Source organism: Neopsephotus bourkii, unplaced genomic scaffold (assembly GCF_033783945.1).
Source record: "Neopsephotus bourkii isolate Nb327-2 ecotype Australia unplaced genomic scaffold, CSIRO-AGI_Nbou_v1 NB_1814, whole genome shotgun sequence".
Taxonomy (NCBI): Eukaryota; Metazoa; Chordata; class Aves; order Psittaciformes; family Psittacidae; genus Neopsephotus; species Neopsephotus bourkii.
In genome coordinates, this window is record NW_026902287.1 from 1,230,859 (window position 1) to 1,249,501 (window position 18,643).

The 18,643-nt window shown below is 44.0% G+C and overlaps 1 protein-coding gene and 1 long non-coding RNA gene across 2 annotated transcripts; one reads left to right on the top strand and one right to left on the bottom strand.

The window, feature by feature from the left end:
• Nucleotides 1–1,993: 1,993 nt before the first annotated feature.
• LOC133206620 (uncharacterized) lies at nucleotides 1,994–5,003 on the bottom strand. Its single transcript, XR_009723821.1, has 2 exons — nucleotides 4,971–5,003; nucleotides 1,994–2,628 (listed from the first exon to the last, which is right to left on the bottom strand). It is a non-coding gene; the product is annotated as an uncharacterized LOC133206620 (long non-coding RNA).
• A 207-nt stretch (nucleotides 5,004–5,210) lies between these two features.
• Nucleotides 5,211–16,827, top strand: SMU1 (SMU1 DNA replication regulator and spliceosomal factor). Its single transcript, XM_061342728.1, has 12 exons — nucleotides 5,211–5,308; nucleotides 5,541–5,751; nucleotides 5,876–6,028; nucleotides 6,578–6,688; nucleotides 7,440–7,568; nucleotides 8,368–8,487; nucleotides 8,874–8,990; nucleotides 9,191–9,318; nucleotides 12,365–12,491; nucleotides 13,717–13,884; nucleotides 14,181–14,333; nucleotides 15,316–16,827. Exons 1-12 carry the CDS (start codon nucleotides 5,283–5,285, stop codon nucleotides 15,412–15,414), a joined length of 1,542 nt encoding a protein of 513 aa, XP_061198712.1. The 5' UTR covers nucleotides 5,211–5,282; the 3' UTR covers nucleotides 15,415–16,827.
• Nucleotides 16,828–18,643: the final 1,816 nt, after the last annotated feature.

Consider the following 18,643-nt stretch of genomic DNA (forward strand, 5'->3'; position numbering starts at 1 on the left):
AGCCAGGCTCTTCTCCAAGGTAGACAAGGACAGGACATGGGCAATGGGTGCATGCTGCAGGATGGGACATTCCAGCTGCATGAGAAAACACCTCCACTGAGAGCGGTGCATCTCAGAAACCACATATCTGACCTCCAAAGGTGCACAGAACTCAACAAGGCTCAGCACAAACTGGTCCAGCTGTGGCCCTTGCAGCTGGGACTATAGACCTCCAGAGATGCCTTGCTAACAAGAGCTGGCGATTCTGGGTTACGATGGGAGGGAGAGCCTGGCAAGGACTGGAAGCTTGCCTGAAAGGAAGGTCCAAAACCCCAGAGCTGAGCTGGATCTGCCACCACTACCCTGTGCAGGGCTGTGCACTTCAGCTGGCCCAGGAAATAACACAGCTGCTGCAATTCAGAGCCCCTTAACATGGTTTTGGAAATTTCCTCTGCTACCAATTCAAGAAGCACTTGTGTCTGTACATCCATAGTTTTACTGATGCAGAGCAGTGACCGAGCAGCCAGAGGAACGAGACAAGAGAGGAAAATGACTGCAGGAGTGTATTATTCAGCTTGTCCAGCTGAAAGAGATTCCTGCCAAACGATTTTATGAGGAATGAGGCATTTTACAGGAAAAGCGGGGCCTCTCCTCTCATTTCCTCTCCCCTCTTCTCTATGAACTTCAAAGAAAAGAGGGGTCAAAACAGAGGCCAGGCAACTGGAACTGAGTTCCTGAGCCCTAAAGCCTAATTAGTCCAAGATACATTTCATTGGATATCTCTTAGAGACAGGCCTAAATTACCAGTCCTCCCCATAGTGCTGCCAACAGCCGGATAAAGCCAGGATGTGGTCTGCAGTTTGCAGGGCCCCAGCAGCCCTAGGGCTCCTGGAGGGGGCTCAGCCCAAGCCCCACCGCTGGCAAGGCTCTCCCAGACCCCAAGTTTTGTGTGGCCACAGCCAAAGCCTGCTCCCCAGGTCCGGGATTACCTCCCCCTCCTTGGTGCCTTATCTCAGGACTGCCTTCAAAGGGGTTGTGCAGACTGAACTCACCCAGGGCCATGTGGCTATTGTCTTTAGACGCATCTGCTGAGGTTATCAAAGAGCCTCCAGCCATTTGGAATTGCCCTTCCGGCAGTTTTAGGCTGATGTTAAACCCAGCTCCCTGCCCAGCTCCTGCCTGCAGGCCATGTGCCCCATGCCCCTTCATGCAACTCTTTGTTCATGCATGGATCATCCAGCTTCTCTGCATCCCCACATAGTGGATGCCCAGCAGAGGGGAAAATAATGTCCCATGGTCTGCATTTCTTTGCATGGCCCAGAGTGTGGTTCATCGCAACAGCATTGAGAAACAAAGCTTGTATTTGCACAGGTTTAAGCATTCTCTGGAACTACATCAAGTCATGCATCTCCCTCCCTGCAAGACACAGGTCTTGGGTGTTTTTTTTTTTTTTTTTGTTTTGGGATCCATAAAAAGTATTCTCAAGAACAGAGAGACAGAAATGACACAAGCTGGTTCCCCCATGCAGCCTCTCTCAAGATGCTGGCCTCAGAGGGGTGCCTCTTATTTTCAGACTATAGTGAAGGCACTTTGGCAGAAGGACTAATTTCCGGCCTTGTGGTCTGAAAGCTGAGAAAAGCAAAACCCTAAGGCCGGTCACTAGAGTAATTTGGAGAGCAGAGAAAGGACATCATTGTCTCTGTAAGCTTATGTGGCCTCCTGGTGCCATAGCACAGCTCTGGAGCATAGGAAACCATGCCTTGCAGCTGGCGAGGCAGCAAGCAGTTGCACATGAAGCCAGATGGCCACCTGGCAGGGAAAGTGAGCTCCTCACGGGTGTACAGCTACCCCTAAGCTGTGATTCTGCACCCCAGTGGCGCCTGGGTCTTGCTCCCTTGCCACTGCATTCAGGTGACCTGGTCAGTGTAAAGCATAGCTCATTCCTGGTTTGGTGTGTAAGGGAAGCCAGGGAGCAGAAGGGGAGTGCAGAAAACTGACTAATCTTCCACTGGGAGAGATATGAAAATTATTTTATTAAATTTTAATCCAGGGAAAAAGATCTTTTTCCTTAAAAAATTTGACTGAGCTCCCACTTAAAGAGTGGGTCTGGGACCTACAAGGACTTGGCTTAACTCTGTTCTACTGCAGGTCATCTGTGCTGCCTAACTGCAGCAAGAATATTCATGCCCTTCTGCATCCATTTCCCAGGGGAGCCAAAATATAAAATAAACACCTTTCCTTCCCTTACGTAATGCTCTGCCAGAGCTGGCGTCCTGCGAGCGGTGGATGGAACACTCTCTGGAGGTCTCCCAACACAGCACTGCTGCCAGCACGAGATCAGGTTGGCCTTAGCTGTGTCTAGCCACAAAGCCGAAGTCTGCTTCCCTTGTGCTTGCGCAGCAGTTGGGTGTAACGACCCTTTCCTCGGATGAAGCTCATGGAGAGCGCTGATTCCACACAGGGAGGTTTATCTGGGGGGTCTACCTCCCTCTGCAGCTATCAGGGAAGGAAGGCCAGGTGGCATATATAGCACTGACATCCGCCCAGGCTGTTAGCCTGTTCCTGTGCTGGTTTCACCTTCCAGGAGAATGTCATCCTGATGACTCTGATGGTTCAGGACCAGGCAGGCTGTCTGTTCAGCTCTTCCTGCTGGGACCAGTAACACGGGAGGGAGAGCGAGCAGGAGAGCATACTACTAGCATAAATACTACTTTATGCAGCTGAATTTAGTGATGAATTGAGCCAGAGCCCTGTGTGCTGCCAGAACAAAAATAGCTGCTATCTTTGGACCTTATTTTGTTACAGTCTGGATCAGACTGGTTTTCAAATCAACCTTCAATAGATATCAATACACCTGTCACTGAGAACAAAATACCTGGTATAATTAACTAGTACTCAGCAGTAACCCCTGCACCTCTATTAGGAGTTTAAAAAGATGAGTGGAGAGGAAACAACAGCAGGCAAAACGTTACCCATGTGCCTCACTCCTTGTTTTTTCAACTCTGCGCTATTGGATTACTTTCTTAAGCACTCAGGGGACAGAGACAGCAAAGAACAGCTTTTGTTGGCAAAGGCAGGCATTTTCTCACACACGGCTCTATTTTCCATGGCTCATCCAACAAATCGTACACTAAGCCTAAAAAGCCAGCAAGGAACAAGTATATCCAAGAGGGGCCGAGTACAGCAGATCTCACACCCCCGTGCATTAGCAGTGTAGCACTGGTATTGGGCACTTACTGGTGTAGGTGGGAAGTGCCCCACACCAGGAAGACACAAGCAGCAGCATCCTTGGTGCTGCCCAGTGTTGCATCACACGTACAGAAAATTGGAAGAAAATGCCCCCGATGTGTTCCAGCCAGTGATCAGAGAGGCTGGGGATGGCTGGCCTCGATTCTGATTATCACTAATTCAACACTCAAGCTCCCTTTGTGTTAAGTAAAAACTTTCACAGTTACAGATCCACAAATAGTGCAGTTTATTGAAGCAACATTAGTACAGATTCTGAATTGCCATTTATAAATTCACTTACTTCATTAGCACTGTAATCCAGAGCTAGCCAATGATTAATTGAGCTCGTATAGAAAAATAAACCATTGAGCTCAGTTTCACCCGGGTATTATTCAGTGTTGTAGGAGGCACAAAGAGGAGTGCATCCCTGCAGAGAGCAGAGAGCCCGCTGACTTGTCTGTAGAGCTGGGTCGTATTCTCATGCTCTGCCATGGGGGAGCTCAAATGCCCAGTTTATACTGTTGAGACGGTTTTCAAACTGCCTGTTGCTGCCATGATAGATGGTGTGGGGGATTTCACTTTGGTGTATCGTTATATGTAAGTTTTGATTACCTTCGCTGTGGCTGCTCAAAGGGCTGTGAGTCTCCTCCAAGGTGGGAGTAGAACTGTGACACATTCCATTATTCCCTCTTTCACACTGCTAATGCAGTGATTAAGGCCCATCCGGCCTCTATCCCTAATCACCTCTCAGCTTAGTCACCCCCATCAGCAGCTCATCACCTCTATTAGGGCGTTGCTGTTAACCCCCTCACCACGGACCTCATGGCCTCGTTCCTATACCAACGGATCTAGGAGCTTCCTTCCCAGCAAGGCCACCTAAGCCTACACGAACTCAGAAGGGACTCAGTCAGCCTTACTTGTCTTTCAGCATTAACCGGGGCTTCCAGACCTTTGGCCTCGGTCAGAGTCCAAGCAGCACGGATGGGTGCCACAGCCACTTTTTTTGTGTTTAAAAGACAGGAATCTTCCATGTCCCCCCCACCACTGCAGGGGTCTGCCTGGCCACAGCAGCGTTTTCCCAATTCTTGGTCCATAATTACTAAAAGCTGACATACGCTATTAACTTCCCTACTAATTAAATATTACTTTACGCAGTGCCACCTTTCACACACGACCACACTTTTGAAATGCAGAGCTCACAATGGGCTAAGGCTTGCAAAACAGCAAGCAAGATCCCTGTTTTGCCTCGGCAAACCTGCATATGCATAGAAGCAAGCGGCCGAGGAGCTGCTCCACATCCGTGCCAGACCTGACCTGCAGTCAGCCCAACGTGCCTGTGATACCGCAGGGAGCCTCCCGGTATCTGATGAGTGAGAGACGGTGGCTGGACTGCAGCCCTGTGGGAAACCAGTGTATTCAGGCTGTAAAACACTCACGCTTATGCAGGAAATGCAGACCATCCTGTGGGACAGCTCTGCACTTACACGGTAACCACGCAGGGTAATTCGCGTTAGTGCTCTTCCCTGATGCCACAGGTGCTCTCCCAAGCGGCCGTTCTGTTTGGGGTGTTACTGCAGGGAGGGACAGGGAATGAACAAAACCACCAGAGGCAGTAGCCACGACTCCCAGAACAGTAGACCCAACCTTTCTAACGCTCTTTTCTTCGCTTGTTCACTCTCAGCCCTCCTGCCCAGCTCAGCTGCATCTCCATGACGCCTGCATTTGTCTTGCGCTACATAACCCCAGTATTCACACCAACTCACCTATCTAGCGAGCAACAGCGAGGTCGGGAGGCACCACAGGCTCCCTCTTTCGACCCCGCCATACGCCCCGGCACGCACCGCAGGGAGTACCCCCCACCTACAGGGGGCGCCCACCCGCTGCCGTGGCGCGGGCTGCCCTAGTGCGCACGCTCAAATTGGTTCCTCCCGCCCACCCGCCCACCCTTGCTCTGAGTGGTGAGTCAGGCGGGAGGGGGCGGGCCGCGGGCCGGAAGAGGAGGAGAGTGAGGGCGGAAGCCATTATTAGTGGTGGCGGTAGCGGGCAGCGCGTCGTGAGGGTGTCGGTGGAGCAAGATGTCGATCGAAATCGAGTCCTCCGAGTACGTGTGGTATTGGGGGTGTCGGGGTGCTCCCCGACATAACGGGAGCAGTAATGGGAAGCGATGGCCGCGCGAGGGGCCGCTCCGGAGGTGATCGGGGAACGTGAGGGCGGTCGCGGGGCGCTGCTGCTATGGCCTAGCGTCCGGGCGGTAGAGAGGCCGCGGGGCTCTGGAGGGAAGGGGAAGAGGGGCCACAGGGCCGTTTTTATGACTTTGTGCCGTGCCTCTGCAGTGTGATCCGCCTGATCATGCAGTACCTGAAGGAGAACAGCTTGCACCGAGCCCTTGCCACCCTTCAAGAGGAAACCACCGTGTCCCTAAACACTGTGGACAGTATTGAAAGCTTCGTGGCAGACATCAACAGTGGGCACTGGGACACGGTGTTGCAAGCCATACAGTCGCTGAAGCTACCCGACAAGACCCTCATTGATCTCTATGAGCAGGTGAGTGAATGCAGGCTGCATGTGGTCTGAATTTCTGGTAAGACTTTTCTGGTCTGGGTGTGGGTCTCTTTCTGGTGTGTTCCACTTCCCCTTTACTGATGGAGATGTTTTTCTCTTGATGCAGGTTGTGCTGGAGTTGATTGAGCTCCGGGAGCTAGGTGCTGCCAGATCTCTCCTGAGACAAACAGATCCCATGATTATGCTAAAACAAACTCAGCCAGAGCGGTACATACATCTTGAAAACCTTCTGGCCAGATCTTACTTTGATCCTCGTGAGGTAAGTTATACTCTCCCTAGAGACTTCACACTGGTCTCTTGCATGAACCCTAACTTCAGTACCAGGTGCTTACTGCAGCTTTTCTTTTTCCACTCTAGAAGTAAAAACGTGCAGCTGCCCAGTTTCATGATTTTGCACGTTTATGAAGTGTTAGGGCAACAGTGTGTCACACTTGGTCACAAGGCAGTGGTTTTGAAGTACACTGCAGGTGGGAGTTTAGCGTTTTGTACCTGTGCCCTGTCACGGGATGATGTCTGTGTTGTGCTTTTTTTTTTTTTTTTTTTTTTTTAATTTATATATGCAGAAGAAAATGTACATTTTTGTAAATAAAGCTGATATATAATAATAAGTTATTTGTGACTGATTACATCAGCCAGAAATTTGAGTGAAAATGTATTGCAAGTGTTTCGAGGCTTGGTGTTAAAAGGAAGGGCTGTCTTGAAGGTCTAATAGGAAATTAGTGTCGAAGGGGCTTCTGTTCAAAGCAGTGAATGTTTTTATGGAAAATAGTTCAGAAGAGTGATTTTTATACAAATGATGTTTCTCTAGGCATACCCAGATGGAAGTAGCAAAGAGAAGCGGAGAGCTGCTATTGCACAAGCTTTAGCTGGAGAAGTCAGCGTGGTGCCTCCCTCTCGTCTTATGGCATTGCTGGGGCAGGTAATTCTTAAATAATATTTTAGTAGCTATGTTTGTTTCTGTGGATCTTTGCTGCATAAAACTGCTTGTGAGATCACAGTCAGTTTTGTCTAGCTGATTCTCAGACTCTGTAGAAGTAAAGCTTACGTGCTGCACATTTACATGTGGTATAGGTAAAATTGTATTTTCTGCATGTGACAAGGATTTCGCAGATTTAGGAAAGTCAGCACTCCAGGAGTAGATTTTTTTTGCCATAGAATAGGTACTGGGAGCAGAAAGAAGTGTATTTTTAAGGTACATACTTCAGGGGTTTAAGTCAAGCTGATAACGTGGCACCACACAGCTTCTTGTTCACCGCCTTATTTCCCCCCAGTTCCTGGAGGGATGGGGAGGAGAATCAAAAAAATGTAAACCCCATGGGTTAAGAACAGTCCAGTAGCTAAGGTATAATACAAAACCTACTACTGCTACTAATGTTAATTATAAGGGAAGTAAGAGGGGGAGGAAATGTAACCTGAAAAGGGAAGGAAAAAACCCAATAAACAGCAGTGATGTGCAATACAGTTGCTTACCGCCTGCTGACTAGTACCCAGCCTGACCCAAGCCTGCCCTTCCAGGTGATTCCTCCCAGTTTATATATAGTCTCAAACTGTTCAGGTGTATAATTTTAAAGGGTACAAGGAATTGCTGTATTATGTTAATTAGAAGCAAGCTTTGATGAGGAAGATGTATGCTAACTGATACGTAACAGTATGGCTTTCAACTCCTCCAGGCACTTAAGTGGCAGCAGCATCAGGGCCTGCTTCCTCCTGGTATGACAATTGACTTGTTCAGAGGCAAAGCAGCTGTGAAAGACGTAGAGGAAGAAAAGTTCCCAACACAGCTGAGCAGACATATTAAGGTGATGTATTTGTTTGGTGTGTGTTTGATGTGTGGTGTTCCAGCTTATTTCGTTGCTGGCCTTTATGTTTGGAGATAAGAGTAAACCTTATGAATTCTTCTGTTCTCTTTTTTTTTTTTTTTTTGTAAATCTTCTTCAGCTCCCTCACTCTTCCCCTTTCTCCATGCTTTATCTCATCAGGAGGCATTTCATGAGACTCTGAGATGAGGTCCCTCAATAAGATTGGATGCTCATAATATTTGTGAATATGATAAATGTTTTAATTGTTTGACTTCACAATTAAGAATAATTCAATTTTCAGAAGTGGTTCTTTGTTTGTGCAAGGCAGTACTTGTGTCTTGAACTTCTGTGGGTGGTGTATATTAGGTTTTGTGAACCATTTTAAGTTTTAGACATACAAGGTGTTCTAATAGGATCAGTATATCCTTTTTAAGGATTTAATCATATAGATAACAAAAGAGAAAGCAAACTATGCTGTAATGACATAGTAGTCCTGCAGCACTCGCAATGTAGAATAAGCAGCTTCGTCATGTGGAGGTTTTTCAACTTCAAGCAAGAAGTGCTAGGTGATAGTTTTACCAGTTCTCACAGTGAACGAAAGATAAGGAGGTTTTTTTTGTTTTTAGAAGTGCTGGTATGTTGGTATTGATAGGGGTTTTTGTACTTTAACCTTAAATCAGTGAAAGCATACCTGTAGAAAATGGCATATTTTTGCCACCAAAATTAGTCTGCTTTTTTGTTTTAATGAGTTGCTGTTTAAAAATTGCTTATCAGGCTTAATTTATCTTTTATAAAACAGTTTGGGCAGAAGTCACATGTGGAGTGTGCTCGGTTTTCCCCAGACGGACAGTACCTTGTTACTGGCTCTGTTGATGGTTTCATTGAAGTGTGGAATTTCACTACTGGAAAGATTAGGAAGGTAAATCGTGCCTTATTTTATTCACATGGATGTTTTGTTGGCCAATTCTTTGATTTTATACTTTGTTTTCATTTCTTGGGGACTGTGAATTTGTCAAGGGTGCCTGGCTGGGTGATTCAGATGCCTTTCTGAAATCTTTACATGGGTTCATTTGTCCAGTTTGTCATAAACTTCCCTCTGCAAAGGAAGAGGGATCTGGATCATCGTTGTTGCCTCTAAAATGGTGACAATAGTACCCCCCTGTTATTACAAGGTTGTGAGGTCTGCCTGCTGATGGGTTATAAAATACAACTGAAGTTCAAACACCTAGTAATTTTACACTTTACATTAAAATGTATTTAATTGAATTCGCTATTTTGATTGGTGGATCTTCTGCTTTTGTTTAGGATCTGAAGTACCAGGCACAAGATAATTTTATGATGATGGATGATGCAGTGCTTTGCATGTGCTTCAGCAGAGATACAGAAATGCTAGCAACTGGAGCACAGGATGGAAAGATCAAGGTACAAATCTTTTTCTACAGTATTTTGGTAAGGATGGTTACCAGAAAGATGCACTTTAATTACAGTGATGCTGCAGTTCCTTCTAAAAAAAAAAATTTAGTGTGGTTCAGAAACAGATATGTATTGCCTCTAATGTTTTTAAGCTTCTGTGATCTCATAACAAAGTAACCACCTCTGTTTCATTTGCTGTTTTCTCTCAGGTTTGGAAAATTCAGAGTGGTCAGTGTCTGAGGAGATTTGAACGAGCACACAGCAAAGGCGTTACATGCCTCAGCTTCTCTAAAGACAGCAGCCAAATTCTTAGTGCTTCATTTGATCAGACAATCAGGTAAATAAACTGTAAATATGTGACCTACAGTGCAGAAGAAAAATTTTTGAATATATATTGATTTGACTTGGGATTTGATCCTTTTGCACTGAGCTTTAGTATATAGGAGAGCATGACTGCTGAGGGTTGGAGCAGAGCAGTTTGAAAGTTCAGTCTTTTACCTTGCATAACTTAATTGCTTCAGGGGTAGGGGCCAGCTACCTCTGATCTATTGTTGCTTACACTGACTTTGCTCACTTTCTTTCTGTGAGTCTCCTAGCTTAAGTGATAGTTGTGTCAACCTTCAAAAATAACAGTTTTCATAACTGCAGGGGAAAAAATCTGAGGATAGCAGGATAATGATACTTCTTTTTCTTAAACGACCTAAACAGCCTGATCATACTCAGTATCTTTAATACATGACTTGAAAGTAATTGTTTCCATCCAGTTTAAAATCGGAGAATGGTTTGGGTTGGAAGGGACCTTAAGCATGGCCTAGCTCCAACACCACTGCTATGGTCTATAGTTCAGTTCCCAAATGTCTGGCATTCTTTTGGGGGCATTGAAGCAGTTCATGATGATAAAGGCCTACAGGGTGTGATTTTGGAACCATGGGAATGGGAGTTGAGCTTTTCTACAGACTTTGGAGTTGCTTTGATGCACAGTCCAGTTTGTGTATTCAGCTAGTTGATAGTGTGTCAGCCTAGTTACAGTGGTTGGATATGAGATCTGTCTACAGAAAATCGAAGGAAGTACATCCCTCTTAATGTGGTTTGACTAAACTGAACAAACTTGGCATTACCTGATACTTTCCATGTCCTAAGACTTACATGCATAGAGCTACTGCACCTTACCTGGCATGCAGGTAATCTGTTAAAGCAACAATGTGGTAAATCAGTGGATTGTAGTGGGATAGGTATGTAGGTGGCTGGGCTTGCATCTGTGCTCTAAGAAAGCCCAAGTGTTTGTGCAATTTCTGTAAATGCAGACTATGCATAAATTTTATCTTTAATTAGAAGGTACCTCTAGAGGTCTCTAGTGCAGTGTGCTTCTCAAGACCCAAACAGTCTTTCAGTTAGGACAGCTTGCTCAGTCAGGTCCTTTTCTAACTGGGTTCTCTAAATCTCCATGGGTGGAAACTCCACTGATTCTGGCATCTGTCCTAGGGCTGTATAGCTGTGTTGGAGAAAATCCTGTTTGGACATAAGGAGGGAGGTTTTGTCTTGGTTTGTTTTTACCTTTGTAACTTGTGCCTTTTGCCTCTTGGGAACGTCTAAGAAGAATCTGACTTTCAATTTATCAGGTGTTTAATAAGGACTTAGATATCCTTTTTCTTTTTTTTTAAGGATCATTGCAAAGTGGGTAAAATCAAGAATGAAAGTTAATTGTAACTTCTGATAATAGTGGATAGTCACTACAGTACTCAAAACTCTGTCCTAATCTAAGTTACCAGATGGGCAGCAACCTTACAAATCCCTTGTTCCTGCAGCCCTTAGCATCTGGAAAATACTACTTAACATTTGTGTAGTGCAGTAATTCTGATCCTGCACCTATTTGGTTTTTGCTTGCTGCTGGGTAGATTTGGTTTGCAGCACAGTTCTGTTGCTATGCAGCCACTTTGCTGCAGTTGAAAGTGACTTAGGTGAATTTTGTCTGGTTCAGTTTCTTTTCTTCTTTAGGGTTATTCTGCCTTACTTAGTAATAATTGGTTTAACCTTTTCTATCTATGAGGAAGACAGCAATTAGATGCTTCTGAATGTTCCTTTCTCTGGGCTGAATGCATCTAGCCCTTTCAGCCTCTCCTCACTCTTCTGTGGTGCTGTCCTCCGGCTATTTTAGTGACTCCTTAGTGGGGACCCAAAACTGAACACAGTCCTCCCAACGTGACAGCACCTTTGCCAAGTAGGGGAGAACCTTGATCTATGGACTCTGCCTCTCCTAGTGCATGTGGTGTCTTTCCTCAGTGCCATAGCACGCTGCCTGGCTTTCACTTTGATTTCCCCAGGGCTTGCTGGGTCCTTTGCTGCAGACCTCTGTGGCTGGTCAGTCCCCAGCTGATTCTTATGCCTGAGGTAGTTCTGCAATGATCTGCTTTCGGCACTGTGAGGCTTCTTTCAGTCAATCTATCCAGTTTGTCAAGGTTTCAAAAGTTCTTATCTGTTTTTCAGAATTGAGTTGCAGGATATGGGACTTAGATTATGAATCAAATTGATCCAGTGCTCGATGAGCGTGTACATTTTATGTTTAATTGAATGGGTTTGTGTAATATGTTCAGTGGCATTAGCCTGCTGTAAAACCCAGTGTCACCAATAATACTGCTTTAGATGAAGAGATGTGTGGACCTGGAAGCAACTGCACAGTGAACTGGCATTATGAAACACCTTATTAAGAGATGTTATTCTGCTGAAATCCTGATACATACGAACTATAGCATAAGGATTTTAACTGAAATGGTGTAAGCTTGGATGTTGAATCAAGGACATGAAACTTAAAATTGAATAAGTAATTTCATTCTCAAGGCTTCAAACTTCTGCTTGAAAACTATATTCCTGTAGCCAGTAGCTAGTACAATTTAAGGCTGGTATGGATCACCTCTATAATTTTATTTTAGATGGCTGAGCAAATTCTGCAGGATTGCACAGTTAGAGGCAGTGGCAACAGCTTCAAAAAGAGAAAAAGTCTGGCTGGGTCCAAGGAGAGAATTTTTCTTAACTCAGAGCTTGGTCAAGGCCCTGAGCAAACTGACCTAAGTTAGACTAGTGACTTTCGAACTTAATTCTGTAATTCATTTTGTCAGCTTCATAGTTTCCCCTTTAATAGTCCTGTTAACTAACATGTGCAGTGTGTATTACATACAGGTCCTTGAGGCTGAAGGTTGATAGTATTTCCCTAAGCTTTTCAGGGGAACACATAACAACTTTAAAGGGGCTTGTCCTAAAGACAGTTTGTGGATTTTTTGGCACTTTTTATTGTTACCTATGAAAGGTACCTTGGAAGTAAAATACAGTAAAGCCAAGGGGTTGTTCACACTACCTCGGTTACTCACTCTGTTTGACCTTTGTGACAGGATTCATGGTTTAAAATCTGGGAAAACTTTAAAGGAGTTCCGTGGTCATTCTTCATTTGTCAATGAAGCTACGTTTACCCAGGATGGCCATTATATTATTAGTGCATCTTCTGATGGCACAGTGAAGGTAAGATAGCATTTATTTATCCTTTATATAAATAATGTATTCAGACACTTTGCATGTTGGAGCTGATACGTTATGGTTGTTGCAGTCATTGGAGAAGGACTTGGGGTTATCTGCAGTAATAAGTCTTTCTGTTTGTGACCTTTGCTGTAGATTGCTGTAAATGAGAACAGATAAAGTTTCATGCTGTTTTCACAGACTGCTGTAGAGTCTTTCTGCTGTATTTATTAAAGGAGAAGTGCAGCCCTTATCTGCCTGTTCCTGCTTTATTCTAGAAATAGAATTGACACCTGTCATCTTAGAATGTGGGGATTCCTTGATCTGCAATAACAGCATTTTCTTGCTTACTGTGTTGGGCACATGTTTATTTCTTGGTGTTTAGGAGTCCCTTGCTGTGTAAGCTAGGTAATCTAGCATTAATAAAACTGACTGTGGGAGCGGCTTCTAGCCTCAGCAAAGTGTGGAACTACTTGGTGTGTAGTAGTTAGGAGGAGTATAGAAGCAGCCACCATAAGTAGGACATCAGTGTAGTGCATGGAGGGGATGGGTAAACATACCTGGTTTATAGATTTGGCCTAGGAATGTGATAGATCTTGGTTGTAGTAAATGGGGTGTTACTTCAACCTTGCACTCTCTTGCTAGACTGCCACAAATCATGGGAGTAGAATAATAGGGTGGTACCTTTCATTTTGACTGTACTAGTATGCAAACAGCAAAAATATTCCACAGATGATGAGTTACATTTTATTTTAAATATTAAATAAGCAGTTGCATTTCCTGTTTCTGAAAAGCTAGAACAGCCTGGGATTGGGCCTGAAGCAGCTGGAATGTGGGATGTCTCTCCCACTGATATCAGTGAAGCTTTTTTTTTTCCCCTGCAATTCTTGTGTCTGTCTTGTGGAAGGGAAATTGCATGTGCAGAGACTGCACGTATATTCACAGATACCAGTTAAAACATGAAGCAGGTCTGGACTCACCCCTTAGGGAATATGCTTAACAAAAGGGAGCCAGGCTGAGTTTCCAGTTCAGTGGTAGTGAAATTGTTCGTGGTGTCCAGGCTTCAAAATAGATATGATAACTTATTGTTTGGTGGTCTTACCTACTTTAAACTACAGTTTTTGGAATTCATATTTCCCTTCAGGAGCCTTAAAAAATCTGAACCATGAATCAGGGCTTTTGTTTTATTTGTTTGTTTGTTAATTGGTTTTGCATCTCTTCCTTGTACTAGGTTTGGAATGTGAAGACGACAGAGTGCTCAAACACCTTCAAATCCCTTGGCAGCACTGCTGGGACAGACATTACTGTGAATTGTGTCATTCTGCTCCCTAAAAACCCCGAACACTTTGTTGTTTGCAACAGATCAAACACAGTCGTCATTATGAATATGCAAGGACAAGTATGTGATGTTAATAGTGACCTTTCAAGTCTCTCCATCTCATTCTTTTTAAAAATGCCCAAAACCTAGTTAGTAACCTAGCCTTGGGTTAAACCCCGTTTCTTCCATTTGCTTTCATGAGAACTACTCTGTACCCAGATTATAGAACAGCTTGACTTGCAGAAAGCAAATGTAGCTATGGAAAGATCCTGTGTTCTAAACAGGCCTAGTACTGCCTAAATATTTTTGTCTTGAACATAATAATGAGGTGCTGTAGCTTAATCCTGTCAAATATTTTTGGGGGGGTGTCGTTACAGATTGTAAGAAGCTTTAGCTCTGGTAAGAGAGAAGGTGGTGACTTTGTCTGCTGTGCACTTTCACCTCGTGGTGAATGGATCTACTGTGTTGGTGAAGACTTTGTGCTCTATTGCTTTAGCACAGTGACTGGCAAGCTGGAGAGAACTCTGACTGTAAGTTCTTAGTTTGGAGCTTCTGGGGAGTTCTAAACACAAGGATGGTTTAAATCCTTGTGCTGTTTTAAGTCTGTATGGAGAAGTGTCATATCGAGGACTCTTTCACTTCTAGCAGACATGATTGGTAACAGATGCATTCTAGAACACTTGGCTGTGGGATGTTGTGATTCTCTAAACCTAGATGGTAACTCAGCACCATGCAGTGGATCTCCTGCCCAATCCCTCAGGTGGGATGGGGAGGAGAATTGATAGAATGGGTTGAGATACTGCTACTGATAAGGGAAGTAACAAGGGGAGAGAATATGCAACTAAAAAGGGAAAGGAAATTAAATACAATAACCAGCAGTGCTGCACAATACAGTTGTTCACCACCTGCCGACTGATACCCAGCTCGACCTGAGCGGTGATCTGGGCCTTCAGGGTGACTCTCCACAGTTTATATACTGTGCATGATGTGCTGTGGTATAGAATACCTCTTTGGCTAGTTTGGGTTGGGTGTCCTGTCTCTGCTTCCTCCTGGCTTCTTGTGCCTCTCCTCTGAGGCAGAGCGTGAGAGACAGAATAGTCAAAGTAAACATTATGTAGCAACATCCAAAACAGCACTGTGCCAGCAGTAGTAGGAAGGACAAAAATAACTGTTATAGCTGAACCCAGGACAGTGCCTCTTTTTAGAACCCTTTTAGTTTAAAAAGTTACAAAAATATTTACCCACAAAGCCAAGAGTGAATTGTTCAAAGCTTGAACTAGAGCGTGTCTTGACCTGGGCTTTGTCTGATGAAAAATCTGACTAAGCTGTCAATATCTAAAGCTGTTAGGTATGGCAGCAGGGTAGGGAAGGAGGAGGGAAGAAACATTCCTCCGTTTTTGCTGTATGCACAAAGCATGTTAAACCTCAGACCAACTTTTCTCTAGTTCTTGTTTGAAGAGATTATTTACTAGAAGAAGAATCTCCTGGTTAATCTTTCTGCTTACTCTCTAGGTTCATGAAAAAGATGTCATTGGCATTGCTCACCACCCCCACCAGAACCTGATTGCCACCTACAGTGAAGATGGCCTGCTCAAGCTCTGGAAGCCATAGCTTGATTTTACAACAAGCTATTAAGTGTGCCTGTTAGTTGCAGGTTATTGGTGTTTGTGCTTTAACAAGGTCTGAATACGGAGAGTGTGATACTTGCTCCATTTTCAGTTCAGTTTTTCAGAGAATGACATTTTTAATTCTTGGTCTAAGTTTAGGTAGATTGATGCTTAAATATAGCATCATTTAATTTCAGATACTTTTTATTTTAACCAGAGTAGCCCAAGCAACTTCAAGTGAGTGTTTTTTCTGTATCCTGACGTCTGTACTCTTCCCATAGTGTTTATAAAAGTTGAATAAGCTAGGAACTATATACACCTAAAAATAAGTGGTTGGTGACTTCCTAGAATATGGTAAAATACTTTTTCTGAATGAATTATGTGGAATGAAAATGTCTTTTTTTCCACAGAAACAGAGGGAGTTTTACCAGAATGCAGATAAGGCCACTCTATGCTCAGCTTGAAGGCAGAGTATTTTCTAGTCCAGTGTACTTTTCTAGTACAGTGAATACTGTATTTAGTATTCACTATATTTTTTCCATTTTTATATATATTAAGTAGTGTCACACAGCTTCCTTGGAGCCAGACTATTCTTCCTCATCTCCCAGCACTTCCTAATGTGACAGTGAGATACAGTTGGGCTTTTATTGTGGGCGGCTTTTGTGGTTTGTTTGTTGTGGGGGTTTTCTTGTCCTTCGTTTTACTTCACTTCCAAGCTAAAATGAATTATTACCTGGGCCCTCTTCCTGTAGGTGCATAATGTCTTCAATCTTTAATTGAAGTGAGCTGCATAGGATCAGTACTTTAAAAGATGGAAAATCTGGTGTACATAGGCCAAGTTCCTAGTGCTGTGACGCTGCACATGCTACAGTTGTATTGGGCTTTTTTACAGTTTACTCAGTTCAGCTTCCTATTTTCCCAAAAGGGCATGGCATAGACTAAGTAATTATTAGCAAGGTTTTTGTTTAATTTTAAAATTCCATATGCCTGTGAACCTAGTGGAAGTGCTACTTGATTCGCACACTATGGTAAAGTTAATCCTTCAGGCTCTTCAGTTTGGAGCAGGTGGTGGTTCTGTTTCAGATCCTGACCAATGCACTCTGCGGTGAATGTGCACAGGAATCTTCTCCAAAGTATCACCTAAAAAATTGCCTAAATCAGTTCTAATTGGGCTTGATCTTTATACAAGTGTTGGTTATCAGCTAGTGTCAAGTGTACTCACCCATGCACTTCATTGGTCTGTGTTAATACTGGTCTAAGGAGATGAAGAAAAGAAATCAGCTTAACTTCTCGCACAGCATTGCTTGTTCACTACAACTGTAGTGCTTTGTTCTGTTTAGCTGTAATGTTTTAATTGCTAAGTTTTTTTTTTACTTCCCTCGATATTGCAATAAAGTTATTTTGTAGATAGCAGAAAGTTATTGTTCTTCCTGCCTGAAAAGACACCCACATGTCAGAAACATCTGACAGTGATGCATCTGAAAAGCTCCATTGGCAAATACTACTTGTACAGAAGTCGTCAACACAGTATTTTTAATGTTACCTGACCTGTGCTTCGTTTTGCCTTCTTCAGTCATGCAAAACTGTTCATCCTCAATGCAAACAGTATCATTCATTTCTCTTAGGAAGAAAAGTCATTGTAGCACATGAAACTCCTGGATGTTTAAATATTGGAATAGATTCCCTAGCTTAAAAATGTGAGAAGATCTGACATTTGATTGTTAAGAGTTCTAGTTTGTTGTGTCAAGTACTTCAGACAAAAGGTGAAAGTACTAGTGCTCATACAAGGGCAATAGTAAACTCCTGGGCTGCAGCTGTAATTTACAAAATAGCTGGCAGTTGGCACAAACGTACAATGATTAATTAATGTTAATTATTTTTTTTTTAATCAAAAACCTGCATTTTTCTTTTTAATGTAATTCTCTCTGGAGAATCAGTCTGGTGCTGCACCGCTTCCCCAGATGCAAGACTTGAACAAGGCAGTATCCAGTGGTTTGACTAACATTAAAGCAAGCGTTGTTCACCTTTGTTTGTCGCTTTGTTCTTGAAATACTTTGCTTGGAACTGGTGAGCTCCATCATCCACTGAGGAGTGCAAAGTAGTGACAGCCTCATATGTTGGTTCATCCTCCTGTTTCTGGATTGGGGATCAGTGAGTGAATTCCAGCCTGGCTTGGATGGAATTGGGTTCATGTCTGTATGTTCTTGCAGAATACGTGTGGAGGAGCTTCAGCCATCTCAGTCAAAATAAGTGATCTTGGGTTTCTGCACATGTATGTGATTGGTGGCTGTGATGTTTTTAATGTTATGGAACATGTAAGCCTGTAGATACAGTATCCACCACTACCAGCTTGTAATTTGCAAATTAAACTCTCCGCCTGACTCCTAGTACAGTTTAGAGAGACCAGCTGAAAATGAAGACTGGGTCTCAATAAAGTCCTATAAAGCAGCCAAATTCTCTTGAGGTCCCAGAGAGCAGGCATCTCCATGGGTGCCTGCCAGCCCCTGTGAATGCATGATAATGCATATTGCTGAAGGACTTACACCATGAGCTTGAGAGGAAGGCTGGCCTCTGGACTGGGGCAGCTTGGTAACAAGAGTGTTCATTTGAGGTAAGTAAAAAGGAAGTATGTTGCTGAGATTTATAGGAAAGATTAAGAACATTTATAACTGAGTTCTGGCATCAACTACAGCTTTTCTTCACTTCCTGGCTTTTGGGAGTTCTTAAGCATGATTGATTACTTCATCTGCACTTCCCGTTGGTGATGGGGGCACCAGTGTGTTCACTGAATAGCTGTAAATAAAACCTATGACATGAACTATACCCCTCTTGTGTGATGGAGCCCAAAACTAGACATGACACTTCCAGGTGTGCCCTTACCAGCGCTGAGGAGAGGGGAAGGATCAACTCCCTTGACCTGCTGGCAACTGGGATACCAGTTTTCTTCTTTCCAAAACCAGCGCATTGCTGGCTCACATTCAATTTGGTGTGCACCTGGGCTCCCAGGTTTCTTCTCTACCCTTCTGCTTTTCATCTGGGTGGCCCCCAGCATTTTCTGGTGCCTGGGGTTGTTCCTCCCCAGGTGCAGGACTTTGCACTTCCCCCTGTTGAACTGCAGGAGATCCATGTCAGCCCATTTCTCCACCTGTCAAGGTGTCCCTGGATGCCAGCACAGCCCTCTTGTATGTCAGCTGCTTCTCCCAGTTGTGTCAGCTGCAAACTTGCTCAGGGTT